The 21,216-nt window shown below is 35.8% G+C and overlaps 1 protein-coding gene across 2 annotated transcripts in view; it reads left to right on the top strand.

Annotated features, from left to right (window-relative positions):
* EYA3 (EYA transcriptional coactivator and phosphatase 3) overlaps window positions 1–21,216 on the top strand; it is an 85,898-nt gene that overhangs the window by 44,231 nt on the left and 20,451 nt on the right. The window contains exons 7-11 of one of the 2 annotated variants that reach the window (XM_006173706.3): window positions 5,344–5,481; window positions 11,666–11,751; window positions 14,377–14,560; window positions 16,445–16,584; window positions 20,650–20,733. In XM_006173706.3, the coding sequence (XP_006173768.1) occupies window positions 5,344–5,481; window positions 11,666–11,751; window positions 14,377–14,560; window positions 16,445–16,584; window positions 20,650–20,733 (632 nt within the window). The remainder of the gene's footprint in view (window positions 1–5,343; window positions 5,482–11,665; window positions 11,752–14,376; window positions 14,561–16,444; window positions 16,585–20,649; window positions 20,734–21,216) is intronic. The other variant, XM_006173707.3, reaches the window with a different exon arrangement.

Raw genomic sequence — 21,216 nt, 5'->3', positions numbered from 1 at the left:
AGAAGTCAGTTTGAGATTCGTTGGTCACTTAATGTCTGCGCTGCTTTTCCTCTGTGTGTGTAAATTGATAGATATATTCAGTGTGCTTTATTGCCCCTTCCCTGCTTTCCTAGAACTAGTGTCAGAAAATTGAGAGAATACTATTTTTTAAAAATATGTAGTATGTTAATAAAATTATAACTCTGTAGCTTTTATTGAAACTAGCTGGGAGTTAGAAAAATATTTCAAACAGATCGCCACAGATTCTGGGAGTTGCCTGCTTTCGGTTTCTACATTCCTACTTTTCTTGGCCTATTGGGCTACTCTTATGTGATAGTGACAGCTTTCCTACTTTTTGACTTGTTAGCATTCCTTGACTCCTGATAACTACCAGAAACAAAAATTGGAGGTTATGTTTAATGATGCTGGTAGCTGATAACCTCATGCAAGAAGAGAAACAGGAATGCTCTTGTTTCCCTGCCTCATAGATGCTCTTGTTCATCCATGTCACAGTGCCTGTCAGTATCAGCCACTATACTAAAATCTTACATTTGTGATATGTTTAACCAGCTAAGACTAAGTAGTCCTTTTGAAAGCAGAACTCTGTGAATATGTTTGTGTTTATTTCTTTTTGCATATATTAAAGCTAATTTTTCAACAGTTTGCTAATAATAGGCTAGCAAGTGTAAAGTATTTCACATTGTTTTTTAACCCTGTGTTTTGATTTAAATTCTTTATTAGAAAGCCAAATGCCTTTTATGACATTGTTGAACAGTTGGTTATTCCTGCTGCTCAGTGTTGAATAAAACTCCTATTGTATCTCTGAACTCAGATTATGGAATACCTAGCACAGTGCCATGTACAGATAGGTCCTAGATATTATGGTATCTTTAATGATCACCACATTTCCCTCATATTAAAGAAAGGAAGAAAATTCTGTAAAATAAATAGATCCCTGTTAAAAACTTGAAGGAAACAATGTTTATTTTATAAAGAAATATTGGTGATAACAGGCTCTTTTATGAATCTGTTTCTGTTTAATAATTGGGGGTGAGGGAAACTTGTTTCATAAATTTTTCTTGTATGTGTGTAAATACTTTTTAAAGTGTCTGTATTTTTAAAAGACATTTTCTTATGCTTTAACATATAGCTTCTTTTGTTTTATACTCAGATGTAACAGTCCATTTCTTACTATGTAGCACAGGGAATTATACCCAATGTCTTGTAATAACCTATAATAGAATATAATTTGCAGAAAACAAAAACTGAATTTCTATGCTGTACACCTGAAACTAACACAACATTGTAAATCAGCTATACTTCATTTAAAAAAAAAACACTCCCTTTCTTTTTTCTTGTGAATATTTTGGTAATTTTATCATCTTAGTGTTGCCTATTAGCACTAAAAGTAAATTAGCTGGTCTGTTACTTTATTTCAGATGTAAATAGAGCTTTAGAAAATTGTATTGTATATCATATATTGTGTGTATATATATACAAAAATAATAATATATTGTAGTAACATTGAGTGCTTACTATGCCAAGCAGTATGCTGGAAATAAGTACTTCACACTTTACATTATTGTCTTATTTAATCCTCAGAACCATCTTAAGAAGTAGCATTACCCCTTTTTATAGATGAGGAAACAGGCTTAGAAGGATTAGATGACTAACCTAAAGTCATACAGTTAGTAAATGCCTAGAATTAGCATTGCACTCAGGTCTACTTAATTCCAGAAGTGCTCATAAATTTAGGTCTATGAAAAAGTTAATCTCAGAATTGAGTTTGAAATTTAAAAATTTCCTCCTCTTGAAGAAAATGAGAAAAGACTAGATGAAATCTAGGAGGCCCACATTAAGACTAATCTTTAAAGGTAAAGAAATAGTAGTCATGTCTTTTCAGAGCTGTATAGAATTGTGGAATGGCAGAAAGAGGATTAGAGGTTTAACTTCCAGTGATCTGAATGAGTATGTGTGAGGAAAGGGTACTCATTCCTTTTTAGGGTCTCTTAAAAGATTGTCTTAACTGCCACTGTTTTAACTTCTTTTAAAAGAACTTTAATATGAGATGGAGATTTGACAGTATGTATTAAGAGTCTTTAGGATATTCATGCCATTTCCCTAAGTAATTTCACTTCCTGGAATTTATCCTAGGGAACTCTTTAGAGATAACCACAAAAATGTACAAGCAAGACATCACAGTATTAATTTATAATAGCAAAAGATTGGAATCAACCCACATATTGAACAGAAGGGTATATGTTAAATTGCAGTATATCCATGGAATGAAAAATTATGTAGCCATTATAAATCATAGTCTTAAAGAATATTTAGTGTCTTGACAAAAGTTTTTCATTGAAAAAAGTAGTATATAAAACTAAAAACACAATGTAATATACCAAGTTAGTATTTTTTTAAAAACGTATAGAATAATTTGAAAGAAAAACTGTGAATGTTAATACAGGCAGTACAGATTTGATCTCAGTTACCACGGAATCATGCAAAGTGAGGACACAGTTTCAGTATGCACAGGTTGCAGTTAACACAGTCCAGTGCAAAAGCAAGAACTGCCTTTTTTTTTTCCCGTGTGATGAGACTACGCGATTTTTTTGTTTACACTTTCCATATTTTTCTGATTTTCTATAATTGTATCTACTTACTGATAATTAGGAAAAGTGCTCAGATTAAATTACTTAGTATTTATAATAGCTCATCCCAGTGAGCTATTGAATCAAGATATTCTTTCATGTGTTTTTTTTTTCCTAACATTTGCATGTGCTTCAATTCCTAACCAAACTAATCTTCTCTAAAGATCTACTGCTCTGATATTATTACTACAAAGTGAACTGCTCAGATTAGTTTGATTAGTGACTAACCAATAGTGAAGATTTATGCTGAGAAACTTGGCTAGAGTTGGTGATAAGACCCCACTGTGGGGCAGCAGGAGGGTGGCACTCAGAGACAGGCTTCCTTTACCATTTTTAGACCAGCTGTTGCTCTCCCTCAGGCTCTTGGTGCTTAAAATGACTTGAGAAAGTTTGTAATTATAGGCAAAGAACAGGGGACTGGGAATCAGGAAGCCAAGATTTTGTTTCTTCTTTGCTGTTGGCAGTAGTGCTCTATGGTCAGACCATTTGGTCATGCTACCTGTTACTTGGAATTTCGGGAAGAGTGCTTTTAAAGGAAGCTATTTATATACTTAAAGAGGAGGGCTACAGTGATGCTGAAGGCAGTGTCCATATTGTCTTTTATTCCTCTGTTCTTCGTAAAATAACATTAAATACTTCATGTTTCTGGCCAAAAACATTCAAAACCAGCTGTTTCTCCTAGTTATCTCGGACATTTTGCACTAATTTTTGACCTTAAAAGAAGGACCAGTTTATAGACATTTTACATTTTGAAACTTAAAAATATATATAAATAAAATTCTCTCAGTTAATACTATTCTTTTTATCTTTTTAACTTTTTGGGGGGAAGGAGTAATTAGGTTTATTGATTTGATGATGGATGGATGGATGAAAGTACTGGGATTGAACCTAGGACCTTGTGCATCTAAGCATGCACTCTACCACTGAGTTATACCCTCCCCCCTCAGTTAATACTATTCTTATTAGTAAGATAATATTTTAGGACAGTGTAGTAATAAACATATTCACAAATCCAACACCTCAGGTTCAGAACCTATTTAGAAAAAAAATTACATTGATTACAGTAAGTCTGAAAGTGACTGTAACATTGAAATGGCAGTTTGTTTCTTAGAAAATGTGGTGGTCAACCACCAAGAATCTTAGTTCTGATATTCAAATTTCATATCATAAATGTTTAAAAACTGCAGTCTCAAATATTTTTATTGTTAAATGTCAGCAATAGCAAAGACTTTTTCTGTGGCTTACCTAGACAAAGACTTTTAAAATCATCATGACCTAAGGGTGGAAGAGGGGGCCAGCTCTCCTAATTCATGCTAGAGGTGTTGATACTCCTTAATCTTCTCAGTAAATAAGATAATATTGAATTTGGAGCTATGGCTGACCTTGGTATTGATTTCTTACATAGAATGTGTTGGATTGATGAATCCTCTTGGGCCTAATTATCAGCATCAGCTGTACTGATCCAGTAGCCATAGCTGTTCAGGACACAGTGAGGTTTTTCTAAATAGACTTACACATAGCCAAAGTTACCGCAAAACCTATTCACTCATAAAGGAGATCCTTAGGCTTTCATGTAGAAGCAAACTTTGTTTATTGTTTCCTAGTTTACTGCAATGAAAAAGGAGGTACAATCAGAAACAGATTGTCAAGAAGTAAGAGATCACAGAGAAAAGACAAAGTGGTATAAAACCTAAAAATCATAGAAGTGTAATTGAGTTCTGTTTAGTACTAGGCAGATGTCTTCACATATCACAATAGCTTCTGGGGATGTTTCTGTAATATACATAGCACAGCACCATATTGATCTTGGTAACAATAATTCTGAGAAAAGGTATGTTCTATCTTCTCCCTGCTAAGAAGGCAGGAAAGGATATAAATATATTCTAGAAAGATTGTCAGTCAGGAGCACTGTGATAAAATAAAAGTGAACAGTTATGAAATCTATCAGTATGAGATGGATTTATTATGTTCTGACAGAGAAAGATGTCTTTCACCTATTATGTAGAAAAACAAATTATGAACAGCATGTAACATCCCATTTTTATTAAAAAGAAGAAAAAAGATTAGTAAACACAGGAGAAATCTGAATAACTCTTACGCAAACTGTGAATGGGTGGTTAAATTTGGATGATGGAATTATATATGACATTGTTTTTTCTAAGTTACGTATTTCTGTGATGTTTTCAATTTATAAAAATAAGCAGGTATGTCTTTCCTAATCAGAAGAAACAAAGGTAACAAAATAACCAGCTTAAGAAGGCAGAGGGGTATATACTACATTTTAGAAAAATTTGGTGCTTGTTTAATGGGTAAGTGAATTTTAAACTTATGTGGAATGTCTCCCACCTTGATGATGCAGATAAATGATATATCACTGTACACAAACATCAGGCACTCTTTACAACAACAGATGGGTGTCAGTGGCTCTTTTTCTGAATCCTGGTCAATTTCCTCCACCAATGAAGTGAATTTATATACATTTCACTATTGGGGTTTTTGACAAGGTTTTTGTTTCTGTGGCCCCACTCCCCAGTTCTTTGAAATGTATTTGCTTGTGGTATATTACAAGTGGGAGAATCAATAATTTTCTCTTACAAGCAAATTTACTTTTGTTTTAAGATTCAGATTTTAAACCTACTGGCTGATATTTGAAAGCATAACCATGCTCCTCAGTCCCAGTGTATTGTTTGTAATTGGTCCAATTTATCTGATTCAGGTGCATTGTGGCCAGGTATGAAACCTGAAAGTGGTTTAATTCAGACTCCATCTCCAAGTCAACACAGTGTTCTTACCTGCACTACAGGGTTAACCACAAGCCAGCCAAGCCCAGCACATTATTCTTATCCCATTCAAGGTAAATAGGCATGGTTGTGTGTGTTTTGTTTTTTAAAAAATTACTACTGTTTTTGTTTTCAATCTACCTGTATCTCCAAATATACTGGGTAATACAGGATATTTGCATTTGTGCATGCTTTTTGTATTAGGCAAACTAGAACCTAGGAGTGTGGTTCATAGGTAGTTTAAGCCTCTGACTATGAACTGCTTAGTAGAATTGAAGACTCCCCTTTTGCATGTTGGTGTCCAGAAAACCTGCCTGACTTTGTTCTAGTCTGGTCTCAGTGGCATTTTGTCCTGTAAATAAGCAGAAGACTCCATGGGTTAGAACTTTGCTCACTTCTTTTATGTGAAGTCCAAGTAGAATAGAAAGTAAGATGAGTGCTGCTTTTTGACATGTGTGCTGCTTTTCTGCTGTGGTTTAGTCCTATCTCCACTCCCATTTACTATTGGTGGGAGCATTTTTCTTGTTCAGAAAGTTCACTTGTTTCTATTTCATGATGAAAAGCATAGCGTTAAAGCTTACACTCTAAACATCTCTGCCTTCCTGGTTCTTCCTGTAAATGGTTAATATTACGACAGGACTATTAGGAATGAAGACAGAGAAACTCAAAAAAGGCATGATGGAGTCACTTCCCTACCCTTCCAAGTTCAGTGCAGGCAATTTGTCATTGCTCCAGATTGAGAATTAATGTCCATGTATCTAGCTTCTCATCTGCCTCCTTTCTTCTGATTTCTCCCTGCTTTAAAATTGTATTCATTATAAAATGGTGCTAGAGGGGTGAGGGTAGCAGAAACTGGTCTGAGATACTTCTAAGTTATGAACTTAAGTGATGAAAAATGTTTTGATATGGATCATAGTAAACAACATTTTGATTTTCAGTTTTAACTGTTTTTGATAAAATGATTGCCAACTACTTGTTCTTGGTCCATTGGGAACAGAACTGGTCACCACATTGTTAAGGCCTTGCTCTGAGCTACCGTTTTACCTCTTACTGTTTACTGAGTCTCTTCTTTTCTTACTCATTTTCACTTTTTTTTTTTTGTCCCCTCCACCTTCTTGCTTTCTAAAATGGAAACAAATCAGGAAGAAAAAATTCAAGAGTGTGACTTTGTCTGTCTTCTCTACCCTCTTTCAGTTTTATAAAGTATTTCTCTAGGTTGGTAGACCTTTTATGTCCAACTGCAGGCAAATCTAGTAGCTAAGTCCCTCCTAAACAGCTGCATCCTTGATGACTACACCTAAGTCATGAAAGAAAAGCAAGGGGTTCTCTTCTTTTATACTAACAATCCTCTCGCAAGGTGTAGAACCACCAATCCTCTGTCATTGTATCTTAAACTTGAGGAACTGATAGCTATACTTACTTTCCCCTCCTTGTAAAACAAGAGGTACCATCTTTTGGGGGATCTTTTAGGACCCATTGCTTTAAAAGAGTCATGAAAATGTTCTGTAAACTTCATTAACCATTATCTTGTTACCTTTTAATACATTTTTTCCCTTTTCATCAATTAACCCAATTCCCCCCATTATGCTAATAATGATCATTATTAGTATTTGTTAAGTGTTTATTATGTACTTAGCATTGTTTTAGCAATAGACAGATGTTACTTGTGTAATCTCCACAACACACCTATGAGGGAAGTACTGTCATTAATCTCATTTTACAGATTTGGAACATAAGACACAAAGTGACTTGTCCAAGTTCCAAAGTTAGTAAATAAGTCAGAATGTAAGCTGTTCAGTCTGATTCCAGCACATTAGTATAATATTTATGATTTTCAATATTGAAATCATGATATCAATATCAACTCTCCCGTAATTGAGAACCTATACTAGCAAATATTTGAATTCATTTTCCTTCCCTTTTCTGATTAACCTATTGGCCCATTTTATTCATTAGAACTTCGGCACAGTAGAGATTAAGAAGTTGGCCATCAGGTTATCCATTTTTGCCATTTATTCTGGGAAAAAAAATTGGTAGGAAACAGGTTGAAACAATTGGCTAAAATGACAAATGGGTATTATTGGCACATTTGAATTACCTGAATTCTCCACTATCAGTATCATCCTCCCCCTATGTAAGTACCCAGTCGTTCCACAGAATAAAAACAAGGAGCGTCATGTTGATTTTTTTCTTTTAAAGTGGTCATAATAGCAGTGTCCCCTTATCCCCTCCAAAGCATTCAACAATTGACAGTAGCCCATCTTCCCAGGGAAATTGAGGTAATTATCTCAAAAAGGTAATACCACTTCTGGCTTGATCAACTCTGATCAGAACCTTTTCTTTAGTTTATACTTTAATCCTCATAAAGACCCTTTGATTAAATAGATCTGGCTTCTTTGTATCAATTTGGAGTGTCTGTGACTCTATGGCCCAATCTCTGTATATTTTCTTCAGTTGAGATGGTTTAAATGATAAAATTCAAGTAGCAAAATTAATTTCAGATATTTCCAAATTAATTTTAACTCAGTCTCGACTTTCAGTGAATATCTTTGGGCTCTAATATTGTTCGTAACACACAGTCGTCTTTCACTGACCAGATTTGTTTTGTTTTTTAATAGACTTTTATTTTCTAGTATAGTTTTAGACGTGTAGAAAAATTGAGCAGATAATACAGAGTTTATACATTCTCCCTACCCTACACACAGTTTTCCCTATTTTAAAGTCTCACATTAGAATGGAACATTTGTTACAGTTAATAAACCAAAATTGGTACGTTATTATTAACTAAATCCAGAGTTTATTCACATTTCCTTGGTTTTTACTTGATGTCCTTTTTCTGTTCCAGGACCCCATCCAGGACACCACGTTTCATTTGATTGTCATGTCTCCTTAGGCTTCTCTTGGCTGTGCAGTTTTTCAGACTTTGCTTGTTTTTTTGATGACCTTGACATGCTACTCATGAATCCCATGAGTATTTATTGAGCATTACTTACTGTAGACCGGGTGCTTTGCTAGATATTGGAGGTAGTGAATAAGAGTAAGATTCTGCCATCATGGAGTTTACAGACTAGTGAGGGAGACAGAAAACAAGCAAGTAAATAAATAGATTTTGAAAAGTGTTCTGAAAGGAAAAAAAGAATTGGTTGCTATGATTGGGTAAACAAGAAAAGAGTTAGCTTTAATAGAGGAGTCAGAGAGAGTCTGTCTGTGGAAGTAGACATACTGAGCAGGAGCCATCATGCTGGGAGGGCAAGAGGGACAGACCAGGCAGAATGATCCAGGCAGAGAGCAATGTTGCAAAGGTCCTTGAGTGGAAAGAGCCTCTCTTGTTTTGAGTAACTCAAAAGCCAGGTTGAGCAAGAGTAGTGGAAAGACATAAGTAAGATTAGACAGGTGGGTAGAAACTAAATCTTGCACCAACTTTTATGTACATTAACCCTCAGGTTTACCCTCCAGCAGTGGGGCAATGTCACTTAATTCAGCCGTACTTCTCACAGTTCTATAACCACAATCTTCAAAGATTAAAGCTATCTGTATCTTGACTGTATCAGGTGGACCTCTAGTGGGGCCTGGCTCTCAGAATGTTTGTCTTTCTATGATTTCACAGCTCCATTGTTGAAACAGGAGTGGGAACTATCCAGAAACAGTTGGCCATACCACTGGCATTTGGAGAGCTAATAGTTTTTAGATATATAGCAATAGGAGTTACCACTTGAGTATTGTTTGATCCTCTAAATTTATTCTTTTTGTTGCATATTTTATTGCTGCTGCTTTTGTTTTTTGAATCTGCAATTGAATTTTTTGTTGTTGAGACCTACATATATATATATATATATATATATATATATATATATATATATATATTTATGTAATCAGTACTTTTTTTTCTTTTCTTTTTCCTTCTTTTTGAGGTCCCTGGCTTTTTAGTCATAGCTGTGTGGTAGGTAGGGCATGCAGTGATTGTGTATATTTTTAGGTGAGTTTAGCTTGACTCAGTGCTGATTACAAGAGCCTAAATAAATACATATTTAATTACTGTCCGGCTTTTATCACTAGAATTTAAATGCCCTGAGGGCAGGGCTTTGTCTTGTTCACTACTCTTTTCCTCAGTGGCTGGAATAGTTTCTGTGCACATAGAAGACCCTCGTTTGCTGAATGAATGAATGAATTACATGTGTTAGAAATGATTTGATTGGATTGGAGAAAGAAGTGTTATTGAGCCCTATAAACTTTCTAGGTTACCAGACCAACATTTCCTATGATGGAAGCCTCTATTGCTGAGAGGAATTTGTGATTTTTAGCATGGTACTTGTTAAAAACTCGGGATCAACAACTAGCTAGTCGAGTCATTGAACTTCTTGTCAGGGATAATTAGAGTGGCCAATTGTTTGTAAGGTCTCCCTTTTTAACCTTTAGCCCAATTCAGTAAGTGGTCTGAAAATTGTTAAATTTATAAAACCACCTTGTCAGTCAGGGTACCTTTATTCCCAGGTGTGTAAAAGATCAGGTATGAATGAGTTGTACCTCTGACCAGTTACAAATTAAGAAAGTAGAATAGAATTAAAGTAGAAAAGAGGACTATGTACTAGGACTAGGGCTAAAGAAAAAAATGAGCTAGAAATGGACTTAACTGGGAGAGATAAACTTAAGAGATAAAATAAATTCTTTTCTTTCCCACATTAAATCACCTGTGTTCAGCCAGTGGGCCTGCCTAGCATATACTGGTAATAGAATCTGGAATCTACTCAAAATTGTTTTCCCACAAGAATGATTAAAAACTACTTAAAAGTCATCCAGCTTATATACAGTGATTTCTTAGGACTTCCCTTTAGGGGAAAAAATATTGATGGGAAGAAAGTATCATCTGTAAGTTTATAAAATCAATTTCATTTAATTGTTGTGCTTAAGAAAGTAAACTCTTAAGAGTCCTTTAGTTCACCTGGAGGAAGGAGTACTATAGAAAAGAAAATCTCCCTGGAGAGTGAGGAAATCTGATTCCCTAGCTCAGCCACTGACTCTGAGGAAAGGGCACTGGATGAAGAATTGGGAGATATCCCAGTGGTCATATTGACTCTCTGCCACTAGATAGACTCCGTGATAGTGGGCAAATTATTCCATCTCTTCTTTGTCCCAGGTTTCTTAATCTGAGAGTTTAGGGTTGCAGCGATCACTGTTCCTTATATCTAATTTACCTCAATCTCTTGTAGACTTTCTTTTAAGCAGAGCACCCTTGGGGAAAGGGATAAAAATTCACTCTGATTTTGACCAGTATTCTCAAGTTTCTGCTGCATTTATTCCCTGCACTATTCTTAATGGAGGTTTTCCTAATAGCTTCCCTCTCTATAGAGGACTTTGCTGCTGATGGACTAGGTGGTCAGATAGTCTGGTCTACTTGGTGGTGAACCTTTATGGTGTGTGTGACTGCAGTGGGAACCGTGTATCAATGTGCTTAAGATAAGTGAAGGAGAGTAGTTTAAGAGCAGTACCTCACAATTTCATTTATTGGCCACCTGAAGAAAAAAAAAAACCACTGTGGCAAATACTAATTACTGAGGGTTTGATTAAAACCCTGGTGGAATCTGTGATAGAAGGGTGTGAAAAACTTAACCCAGATTCCTTACCCTGAGACAGGCAGTCAAAGTAGCTTTTATGTAAAGTAAATTTTTTACCTGACCAGAATAATATTTAATATTTTCCAAGTTTTTGCAGGTTTTGGTAAAATCATTAAATGCCAGAACATGGTGTTTGTTGATCCACATTAATAATCTATTATTTGAGTAGAGCCCAAGAAGCAACTCCAAGACTTTAGAATTTGGAGAACCACCTTGATTTCTCAAAGTAGTTGTGTTGCATCAGGAAAGGCATAATTTGGGGCAAGTGACAGTAAATAGGAATTACACGTGGATTTACCAGAACTCTTGTTTCTACTGATGTCAGTAGGTCACACTGCAGGTGAGTTAATTTTCAGTTGCTGGAGAAGATGGACTGGAGTGATCTGGTTTAGCTTCTGATTTCATTGGTATCATTAGTATGAACTAGTGCATTGTATTGTATTCTTCTAGGATGTTAGGGAGAGTTGACAACTCAAATTGAAACAGAAAAATGTGTGAACTGTTTTATTTCTAATCAAATCTGAATTAAGGTACAGCATGCAAAAGAGCAAAACCAGCATGTAGTATTTGTTTCCTTTGCCATTTCAATTTCTTTTAGCCTTTTGCATATTATCTTTAATATCTTTTAACACTTTGAATCTTATAGCTTCAAGCACAAATGCCAGCCTGATATCCACTTCATCTACAATTGCCAATATTCCAGCAGCAGCAGTTTCCAGCATCTCAAACCAGGTATGGTGCTACGTTTGTTCATCCTACTTGATATGGTTCATCTAGCTAGCTCTTCTCTCCGTGATCAGTTTGCCAGTCCAAGAAACAATCAACATGGGCTGTGATGAGAACTTTTTCTGGATGCCCTCAAAACTGGGACCTTGGATGGTTTCTCACGCTACTATCCAGTTTGTCTCATTCCTCTGCCAAGACTCTGAATGATATAATTATATCTGCTCCTTTATCTACTATGAGTGTGTCTACCTCTTACCCTGCTGCCACTAGAATGGAAGCTCTATGAGGGTGGGGATTTATGTTTCTATTTTGTTCAGTTATCTATTCTGAGAATTCAGAAAAATGCCTAGCACTCATATTAAAGGCACATAATAAATATTTGTGGAAATATTACTTCTGCTTTTTTATTTAGCCACTCATTTCTTTGTGAATTGTCTGTGGTCTGGTCTTTATCACTGTTCTACTAACTTTTTATGCTTAGATCATTAGTAACATCTTCAGTGTTTTAGGGTTTTTGTTCTTGTTGTGTTTTTTGTTGTTGTTTTCTCTGCAGCAGTTAGTATTTATCAAACCACTGTCCCGTGGATCTTTTTTTCTGGCTGCGTTTAACATTACTGTTCTAGTTCACTTTTTATATTTGAATGTTTTTGCATTTATTCATTCTTCTAGTCCATGAGTATTTATTGAGTTCCTACTGCTTACCTGGAACTCTTCAGGGAAACATCTCTCTCCCTTTCATAGCCTGTCTTTTTGATCCTGTCTTCTATCATGGATAGTCTCTATGTAGTTTTCCACATGTTTATTATTTCATCCCCAAGAATGTTTAATCACATTCACAACATCCCTTTACTGCCTCCAAAATGCAGATTTTAGTCCTGACCTCATGATGTACAGACGTACTGCTAATTAATGGGCTCTTTTCCTTCAATATCATATTAATTCCTTAAGTTGACCGTATCTGAAACCAGCTTTCATTCCACCATCCTTGTCTTCCAAAAGTAAACTACTTTTCCCTGTGGCTTCTCAATTTTTGTCAGTTGCACCATTTTAATGTACTTAGGCCTAAAACCAGACGAGTCATCCTCATTTTTTTTTCCCCTTACCCATCCCTAATCCAACCATTTCTGGAATTCTGTCTTTTTTCATTTCCTACTTTTGGCCTTTTATCCCTTTTTAACCCTAAGTTAATCATCTCATCTTTGTTCTTCTGTGTGCCTTTCCATTTTCTAAAACTTACTGATTAATTTTCTCTAAATGCCACCTTTTATCCTGTCACTGACCTGCTCAGAATCTTTTCCTCTTTTTGTCTGTTTGAATTTGATAATCCCCATTTCCTGCCCCTACACAAGCTAAATACCATTGCCTAAAGAATCCAAGTCATGTGAGTTAATGCATCATTCAGGCTTACAGAGACCCTTTGCTTCAACCAAACTCAGTATCTCTGACCCTTTAATAAAACTTCCCAGGGCCTATTCATGTTCCTGTCTCCCCTGCCTACTTGTCTCACAAAGCTCTCTAACTGCCGCACTCTGCAGTAATAGTTGTTTTCCTCTGTGTTTCACTCATTTGACATACGGTTTATTGTCAATTTGTTGGAAATTTTTTTGTCTTCTCTCCTGTTAGATTTTTAACTCACTTGAGTTCAGCTAGCATGACTTACTCTTTTCTTTAATATTCCCTTCTCCTGCCCATGCACCAGCACATACACACATACCCCCAGCACACACACACATACATACACACACACTGTGAATTACATTTGTTAGATGCTCAGTACTTTTTATAAATAGTTGTCCTGATCAATTAGCTTCTTCCTACTTGTCACCAGTATCACTATCAATGGAATTTTTTTAGGATGTGTATTTGAGCTATGCATCATACTCTTTTTTTAAAAAAACAATTTTATTAAGGTGTAATTGATACACTGCACAGATTTAAATTGTACAGTTTGATAAATTTTGTCACATATGTGCCCATGAAACCACCAGAAGTTTCCTTCAAATAAAGAAACTGTAAAGAAAACTTGTTTATTTTAAAAGAAAGAGAGATACTCAGTTTTTAAACAGAAACTTTAATGTAGGATATGTGCTTGTTTGTTTAAGCTCATCTGTCCTTAGAAGCACTGTATATATTTATAGCTCAGTGGTAAAGTGCATTCTTGGCATGCACAACATCCTGGGTTCAATCCCCAGTGCCTCCATTAAGGAGAGTGGTGGGGGAAGCACTACCATCTAGTGCAGTGGTTTATAAACTTCTTAAAGAGTAGAATCTTTCCTTCAAAAGTTCTGTGCAGAAATTTATGCAACAGTTCCATAAAGTAGAAAAAGAAAGAGCTGTTATAGTAGAAAAGGGACATTGTGTGTAGATTGCACGGGACACTTCTCTCTCAGCCTCACCCTCATCCCAAAGACTGCCCCTGAGGCATCTCCTCTTCACCCTTAGGTTTCCACAGAATGCATTTTGAAAATTGTTGGTTTAGATGGAAGACTGTGGGTAGGTAAATGAGAAGTCAAGTTAACATTTTAGTGAAATAATTATAAATAAGAGGGACATGAAAGTCTCTTGTGTTGAAATTAATGTTACGCTTCTTCTAAGAGTCTTATTTCCTCCCTTATTCCCTTTGGCCTATAGGACTATCCCACCTATACTATCCTTGGTCAGAGTCAGTACCAGGCCTGCTATCCCAGCTCCAGCTTTGGAGTCACAGGCCAGACTAACAGTGATGCTGAGAGTACCACCTTAGCAGCAGCCACATACCAGACGGAGAAGCCTAGTGTCATGGTTCCTGCGCCTGCAGCACAGAGACTTTCCTCTGGTAAGCACCGCAGCTCTAAAAACTTCGGCTTATGGGCATTTCATCCAACAAGTGATGGTGAAGATTGTTTTGTTCTGGTCTAAGTCACCATTACCATGCCATTGGCTTACCCTGTCAGGTGAGGCGTATTTACATTGGAGCCAAACTGTGGTGAGTCGGTGATAGACTGAATGTAATACCTGATGCTGTGAACAAAAGAGTATCAGAATAAAGGCTATTTATGACTCCCACTCCACTCTTCCTATGATTTTAACATGCTTATCACAGGAAACTTCAGAATCTTTTCTATACATTTTTCAAGGACTCTGGTTTTAGTCTGTGCATATTTTGGACTCCTGGTGAGGCCTCAAACAGTAGATCTTAACTTTTTCTGTTTCATGGATCACCTTAAAATTCTGAGTAAAGTTATGGTCCTTTCCCCTAAAGAAATAAATTTAAGCCCATAGCTTTGAAATGGACCAATGAATTATGATGCCCATGTTCAAAAACCCTGATGTTAAGGCTTATGCACACATCCAGTAAATATGTGCACGTACTTTTTACTTACCACTAGAAAATATGGTGGTTCACTGTCACATCGTATAACTCAAGGAAGGACTGTTTATTGTTAACATTGACACATCTTTAAAAACAGTGCTCTACATCACCTAAAGCAGTGTTCTGTGCATCTTGCCTCTACTGCTCTTCTAAGTAAATGGACACATAGACGGTCGCTGCTTCAAACTGGGATAACTTTGAAATAATTACATGTGTTTATACCTTACTTTTGAATTCATTTCTCTAAATATCTTTGTTCTTTGTAACAATTTTAACTTTTTAATAATGGAGAATTTTAAACATAGACGGAAGTTGTCAGGCTAGTACAATATCAACAATTAACAACTCATAGGCAATCTTGTTTCAACTATACTTCATCCAGTTTTCTCGTCAAATTCCAGGTATCATATCTCCAAGAGATAAATACTCAATAACATAACCACAATGCCATTATTCCATCTAAAATAATTCAACAGTAATTCCTTAATATCATAAAATACCAAAAGGTATTTATATTTCCAGTTTTCTCATAAATGCTTGGAGTTTTGTTTGTCTTTTTACAGTTTGTTTAAATTAGGATCCAAGTAAGGTCCATATGTTGTGATTGGTGGGTATGTATTTTGTTTTAATCTACAAATCCCCCCATCTCTTTTTAAAATTTCCCGTTGTAATTTATTTGTTGAAGAAACAAGATTGTCCCATACCATTTCTCAGTCTGAATTTTGCCAATTGTAACCAGATAGGGTAGTTTAATACATCCTGTTGCCTTCTGTATTTTATTGTAAATTGGTGAATGGATCTAGAGCAGTGGTTGTCAACTGGAGGTGGTTTTGTGCCCTCTGCCTTCAATCCCACGTGCCTACACCCAGGGATATTTGGCAATGTATGGAAATGGTTTTGATTGTCACACTGGGAAGGAGGTGCTGCTGGCATCTAGTGCGTAGAGGCCAAGGACACTGCCAAACATCCTACAATGCACAGGACACCCCCTCACACCAAAAATTATCTGGCTCAAAATATCGATTGTGCCAAAGTGGGAAACTGATCTAGAAGCTTGATCAGATTCAGGTTTTATTTATTTATTTATTTTTTGACAAAATTACTTTACAGGTGTATTTGTCCATTGGGAGGCAGGCATATTCTAGTTATAACTCTCTTTGTGATGTTGGGAGCTGTTGATACTCAGTTCCTGGGTCTACATTTCCAAACTGCTTAAGTAAATTATGGTTTTCCAGCCTTGATTGCTGCAGTGTGATTCTTAAGGGCAGAAAACCTGCTGACCTTCCTGTTCGGGTTCTTATAGCCTGTGACTGCTGGCAATAGATGTCTCTCACCTTTCCTTTCCAGGAGACCCTTCTACAAGCCCATCTTTGTCCCAGACTACACCAAGTAAAGATGCTGATGACCAGTCCAGGAAAAACATGACTGGCAAGAACCGGGGCAAAAGGAAAGCTGATGCCAGCTCTTCCCAGGACAGTGAATTAGAAGTATGGGAAGAAACTCATTTGAGTTACCTGCTTTCTTTTTTGTCGTTGTTGTTTTTGTTTTGTTTTGTTTTTCCTCATTTCTTAAGTTAATCAAACATATATCTGAAACTCATGGAGATTTTGTGGTTCTATGTTGTGTACCCTTTCATTCCTGGACAAGAGAAAATGAATTGGCCAAGAGAAAAGAGAAATGTAAAAACACGTTTGTCTGTTCACATCGTACCATAATTACTTCAAGATCCTTTTCACCAGAAGCATCAGAAAAGCTTTTTTGAATTTAAGTAGCCAGGTAACTTTTTAAGGGAAAGAACAAACAGTTTTCTGTATCCCAAAGGAGAACAGAAAAAACAGTGCACGATACTCAGAAAGCAGAGGGTGTCACAGTAAAGTCATACTGTTCTCCATTTAAAAATCTCAAAATGAGAGGACTGAAGTGCTTTAGTGCAAGTTTCTGTGAAACATACAACCAGATCTGGTAACTTACGAGATTGGCACTTACTTATTCTGTGATTAAACACTATAGGAATTTGTTATGGGCATGCATTTGGCTTCATTAGTAAAAAGACTAGAAAGTCATATAAAATTCTAATAATGGGGTTTTGATATTAACCCTTTTTTCATTTTTCAGTTTTTCTATAATGTGGTCTTTTAATAAGGCGAAAAAAAGCTGTATTTAAAAGTGAGTCCATTGACAATTGTTTACAAGACATAGGTAAATTGAGGCTGTGTTTGGAACCTCTCTTCTCTTTTGTTACTGGGGGGAAAGAGGGGCCGGGGGGAGAAAGAAAATCTAAAGTCCTGATACATTTCTTGGGAAAAACTGAGGACTCACTTATTGTTTTGAATTGTGATAAAGTATATATAATATAAAATTTACCATTTTTAAAGTGTGCAGTTCAGTGGCATGAGGTATAGTTACAATGTTGTTTGTTACTGCTGTCTATTTCCAGAACTTTTTCATGATCACAAGCAAAAACTGCACCCCTGCTCCCTATTCTCCCTTCCTACTAGCCCCTGGTAACCTCTGTTCTACTTTCTGTCACTATGAATTTGCCTATTCTACATATTTCATATAAGTGGAATCATACATACAATATCTGTCCTTTTGTGTCAGGCTTATTTCACTTTAGCATGTTTTCAAGGTTTATCCATGTTGTAACATGTATCAGAACTTCATTCCTTTTTATGGGTGAATAATTCCATTGTGTATACCATATTTTGTTTATTCATCTGTGATGGACACTTGGGGTTTTTTTCACCTTTGAGCTACTGTGAATAATGCTCCTATGAACACTGCTACACAGGTATCTCTTTGAGTCCCTCTTTTCAGTTACTTGGGGTATAAGGTATTGCTAGATCATATGGTAATTCTATGTTCAACTTTTTGAGGAACCACCAAAATGTTTTCCAGATGACTGCACCATTTTACATTCCTATCAGCAGTGCACCAGGGCTCCAGTTATTTCCCATTTTTTGGATAATCCATCCTAAAGATTGTGAAGTGGTATCTCATTGTGATTTGATTTGCATTTCTTTAATGACTAATAATGTTGAACATCTTTTCATGTGATTATTGGCCATTTGTCTATTTTATCTGAAGAAATGTCCAAATCCTTTGCCCATTTTTAATTTGGGTTATTTGGGGTTTTTTGTTGTTGAGTTTTAGGAATTCTTTATATATTCTAGCTATTAATTCCTTATCAGGTATACAATATGCAAATATTTTCTGTGGGTTGTCTTCGCTCTTTTGATAGTATTCTTTGATACACAACAGTTTTAAATTTTGACCAAGTCCTATTTTTCTTTTATTGCTTGTGCTTTTGGTGTTAAGGATACAAGGTTATGAAGATATTCACCTATGTTTTCTTCTAAGCATTTTATTATTTCAGCTCTTAAATTTAGGCCTTTGATCCATATTGAGTTAATTTTTTTACATGTGAAGTGAGGATCTAATTTCATTCTTTTGCACATGGTTATTCAGTTTTCCCAGGACCTTTTGTTGAAAACACTTTTTCTTTCCCCATTGAATGATCCTGGTATCTTTGTCCCCCAAAAATCAATTGACCATGTATATAAGGGTTTATTTCTGGGCTCTCTCTTCTATCCCATTGGTCTATGTGTCTATCCTTATGCTAATACCACGTTGTTTTGATTATTTTGGCTCTTCAGTTGCTTGAGATTTCACATGAATTTTGGGATGAGTTTTTCTATTTCTTTCAAAAACACTGTTGGGATTTTGATAGAATTGCATTGTGTGTGTAGGTCACTTTGGGTAGTACTGTCATCTTAGCAATATTAAGTCTTCCATTTGTGAACATGGAATGTCTTCCCATTTAAGTCTGTCTTCTCTAATTTCCTTCAGCAGTGTTTTATAATTTTCAGCGTGTAAGTCCTGAACTACTAGTTAAATTTATTCCTAAGTATTTTATTATTTTTTGATGCTATTGTAAATGAAATTGTTTTTTAAATTCCTTTTAGGGTTATTCATTGCAAATGTATAGAAATACAGCTGACTTCTGAATTCATCTGTTAGCTCTAACAATTTTTTTGTGTATTCTATAAGGTTTTTTCTGTGTACAATCATGTCATCTGCGAACAGAGATAGTTTTACATCTTCCTTTCCAGTTTGGGTGCCTCTTTTACCTTTTTTTGCGAATTTATTCTGGCTAGAACTTCCAGTACCATGTTGAATATAAAACAGTGATGAAAACAGTCATACTTCTTTTTATTGCTGATCTCAGGGATAAAGCTTTCAGTTTTCCACCACTGAGTATGATATTAGGTGTAGGTTTTTCATATATGGACTTTATCATGTTAAGAAAGTTCCTTTACATTACTAGTTTATTGAGTGTTTTTATCATAAAGTGTATTGAATTTTGTCAAATGACTTTTTTATCAATTGAGGTGACTGTATGGGTTTTCTCCTCAATTCTGTTAATGAGATATTATTACATGGATTTTTCTACGTTGATCCATTCTTGCTTTCTGAGAACAAACCCCACTTGGTCATGGTGTATAATGCAGTTGAATTTTGTTTGCCGCTATTTTGTTGAGGATTTTTACATCAGTGTTCATAAGAAACATTGGTGTGCAGTTTTCTTGTGTCTTTATCTGACTTTGGTATCAGGGGTAATGCTGGTTTCACAGAGTTAGTTAGGAAGTGTTCCCACCTCTTCAACTTGTTGGAAGAGTTTAAGGATTGGTGTTAATTCTTCCTTAACTCATTGATCACCACGTCACCCAAATCTGGGTGACAGTTGTGTTTCCTTAGAGCCACCTGATCCACAATGGGCGATCAATGTGTTAAGAATTCACCAGTGAAGCCATCTGGCCCTGGGCTTTTCTTTCTTGGGATGTTTTTGATTATTGATTCAACCTCCTTACCAGTTAAAGGTGTATTCAGATTTTCTGTTTCTTTTTGAGTCACTTTTGGCACATTGTGTGTTTCTAGGAATTTGTTCATTTCATTTAGGTTATTTGTTGGTGTATAACTCTTCATAGTATTTTCTTATCCTTTCTATTTCTGTAAAATTGGTAACAATATCCCCACTGTCATTTCTGATTTTAGTAATTTGTGTCTTCTCCCTTTTTTTTAAGGCAGTCTAGCTAAAAGTTGTCAATTTTGTAGACCTTTTCAAAAACCAGCTTTTGGTTGTGTTGATTTTCTCTATTATTTTTCTACTCTCTGCTTTATCTCTCTCTGTTCTAACCTTCCTTATTTCCTTCCTTCTGCTGGCTTTTTCTAGTTCCTTAAATTGTGCGGTTAGGTTATTGATTGAGATCTTCTTTTTTAAGATCCACATTTGCAGCTGTAAGTTTCCTTCTTAGCACTGCTTTTGCAGCATCCCGTAAATTTTTGTATGTTGTTTTAGTTCTCATTCATCTCAAGGTATTTTCTAATTTCACTTGTTTCTTTTTATTCATTGGTTATTTAAGATTATGTTAATTTTCACACATGTGTAAATTTTCTGGTTTTACTTCTGTTACTGACTTCTTGTTTCATTCCATTATGATTGGGAAAGATGCTTACTCATTTTTTTTTTTTTTAATATTTTCTTCACTCAGCGGGTATTTCTGTGGGACTTAGATGAAACCATCATCATCTTCCACTCCCTTCTTACTGGATCCTATGCCCAGAAATATGGAAAGGTAATTTGAATCTTTCTTCCTTTGTTGTAACTGGCCCTCCCTCTCCTGACAAGGTAATCAAAATCAGTTTCCCTGTTACCTCCATCTTACCCTGTTGACCTTTCACTTTCAGGTAAAACCTCACCTGATGGCTTGTACCAGGCAGGCTACTCGGTCAGGCAGAGTTAGTGATAAAACTAGAGACTAGACCTAGGACCAGTACTGAAAGCTGAAGTTGTTCAAAAGTGGTATTTTGTAAGACTGAGTATGGGAATGAGGCTCAAAGCAGAGTGGAGTCTCAGGATTATATGTTTCAGAGACTCATCTGTTATCCCTTAAGTCACTTTTTAACAGCCCAAACTGAGAATTTCATTTAGCTGAGTATATGCCAGATCTGTAAACTGAAAATACAGACAAAATATAAAATATCTTTTTAAAATAGATTATAACCTTCTTAAATGAGATACACCAAGCAAAATTTAACTTGTTTAGTCATCAGTATAA

The sequence above is a fragment of the Camelus ferus genome, chromosome 13 (assembly GCF_009834535.1).
Source record: "Camelus ferus isolate YT-003-E chromosome 13, BCGSAC_Cfer_1.0, whole genome shotgun sequence".
Taxonomy (NCBI): Eukaryota; Metazoa; Chordata; class Mammalia; order Artiodactyla; family Camelidae; genus Camelus; species Camelus ferus.
This window is presented reverse-complemented; position numbering and strand designations above follow the sequence as displayed.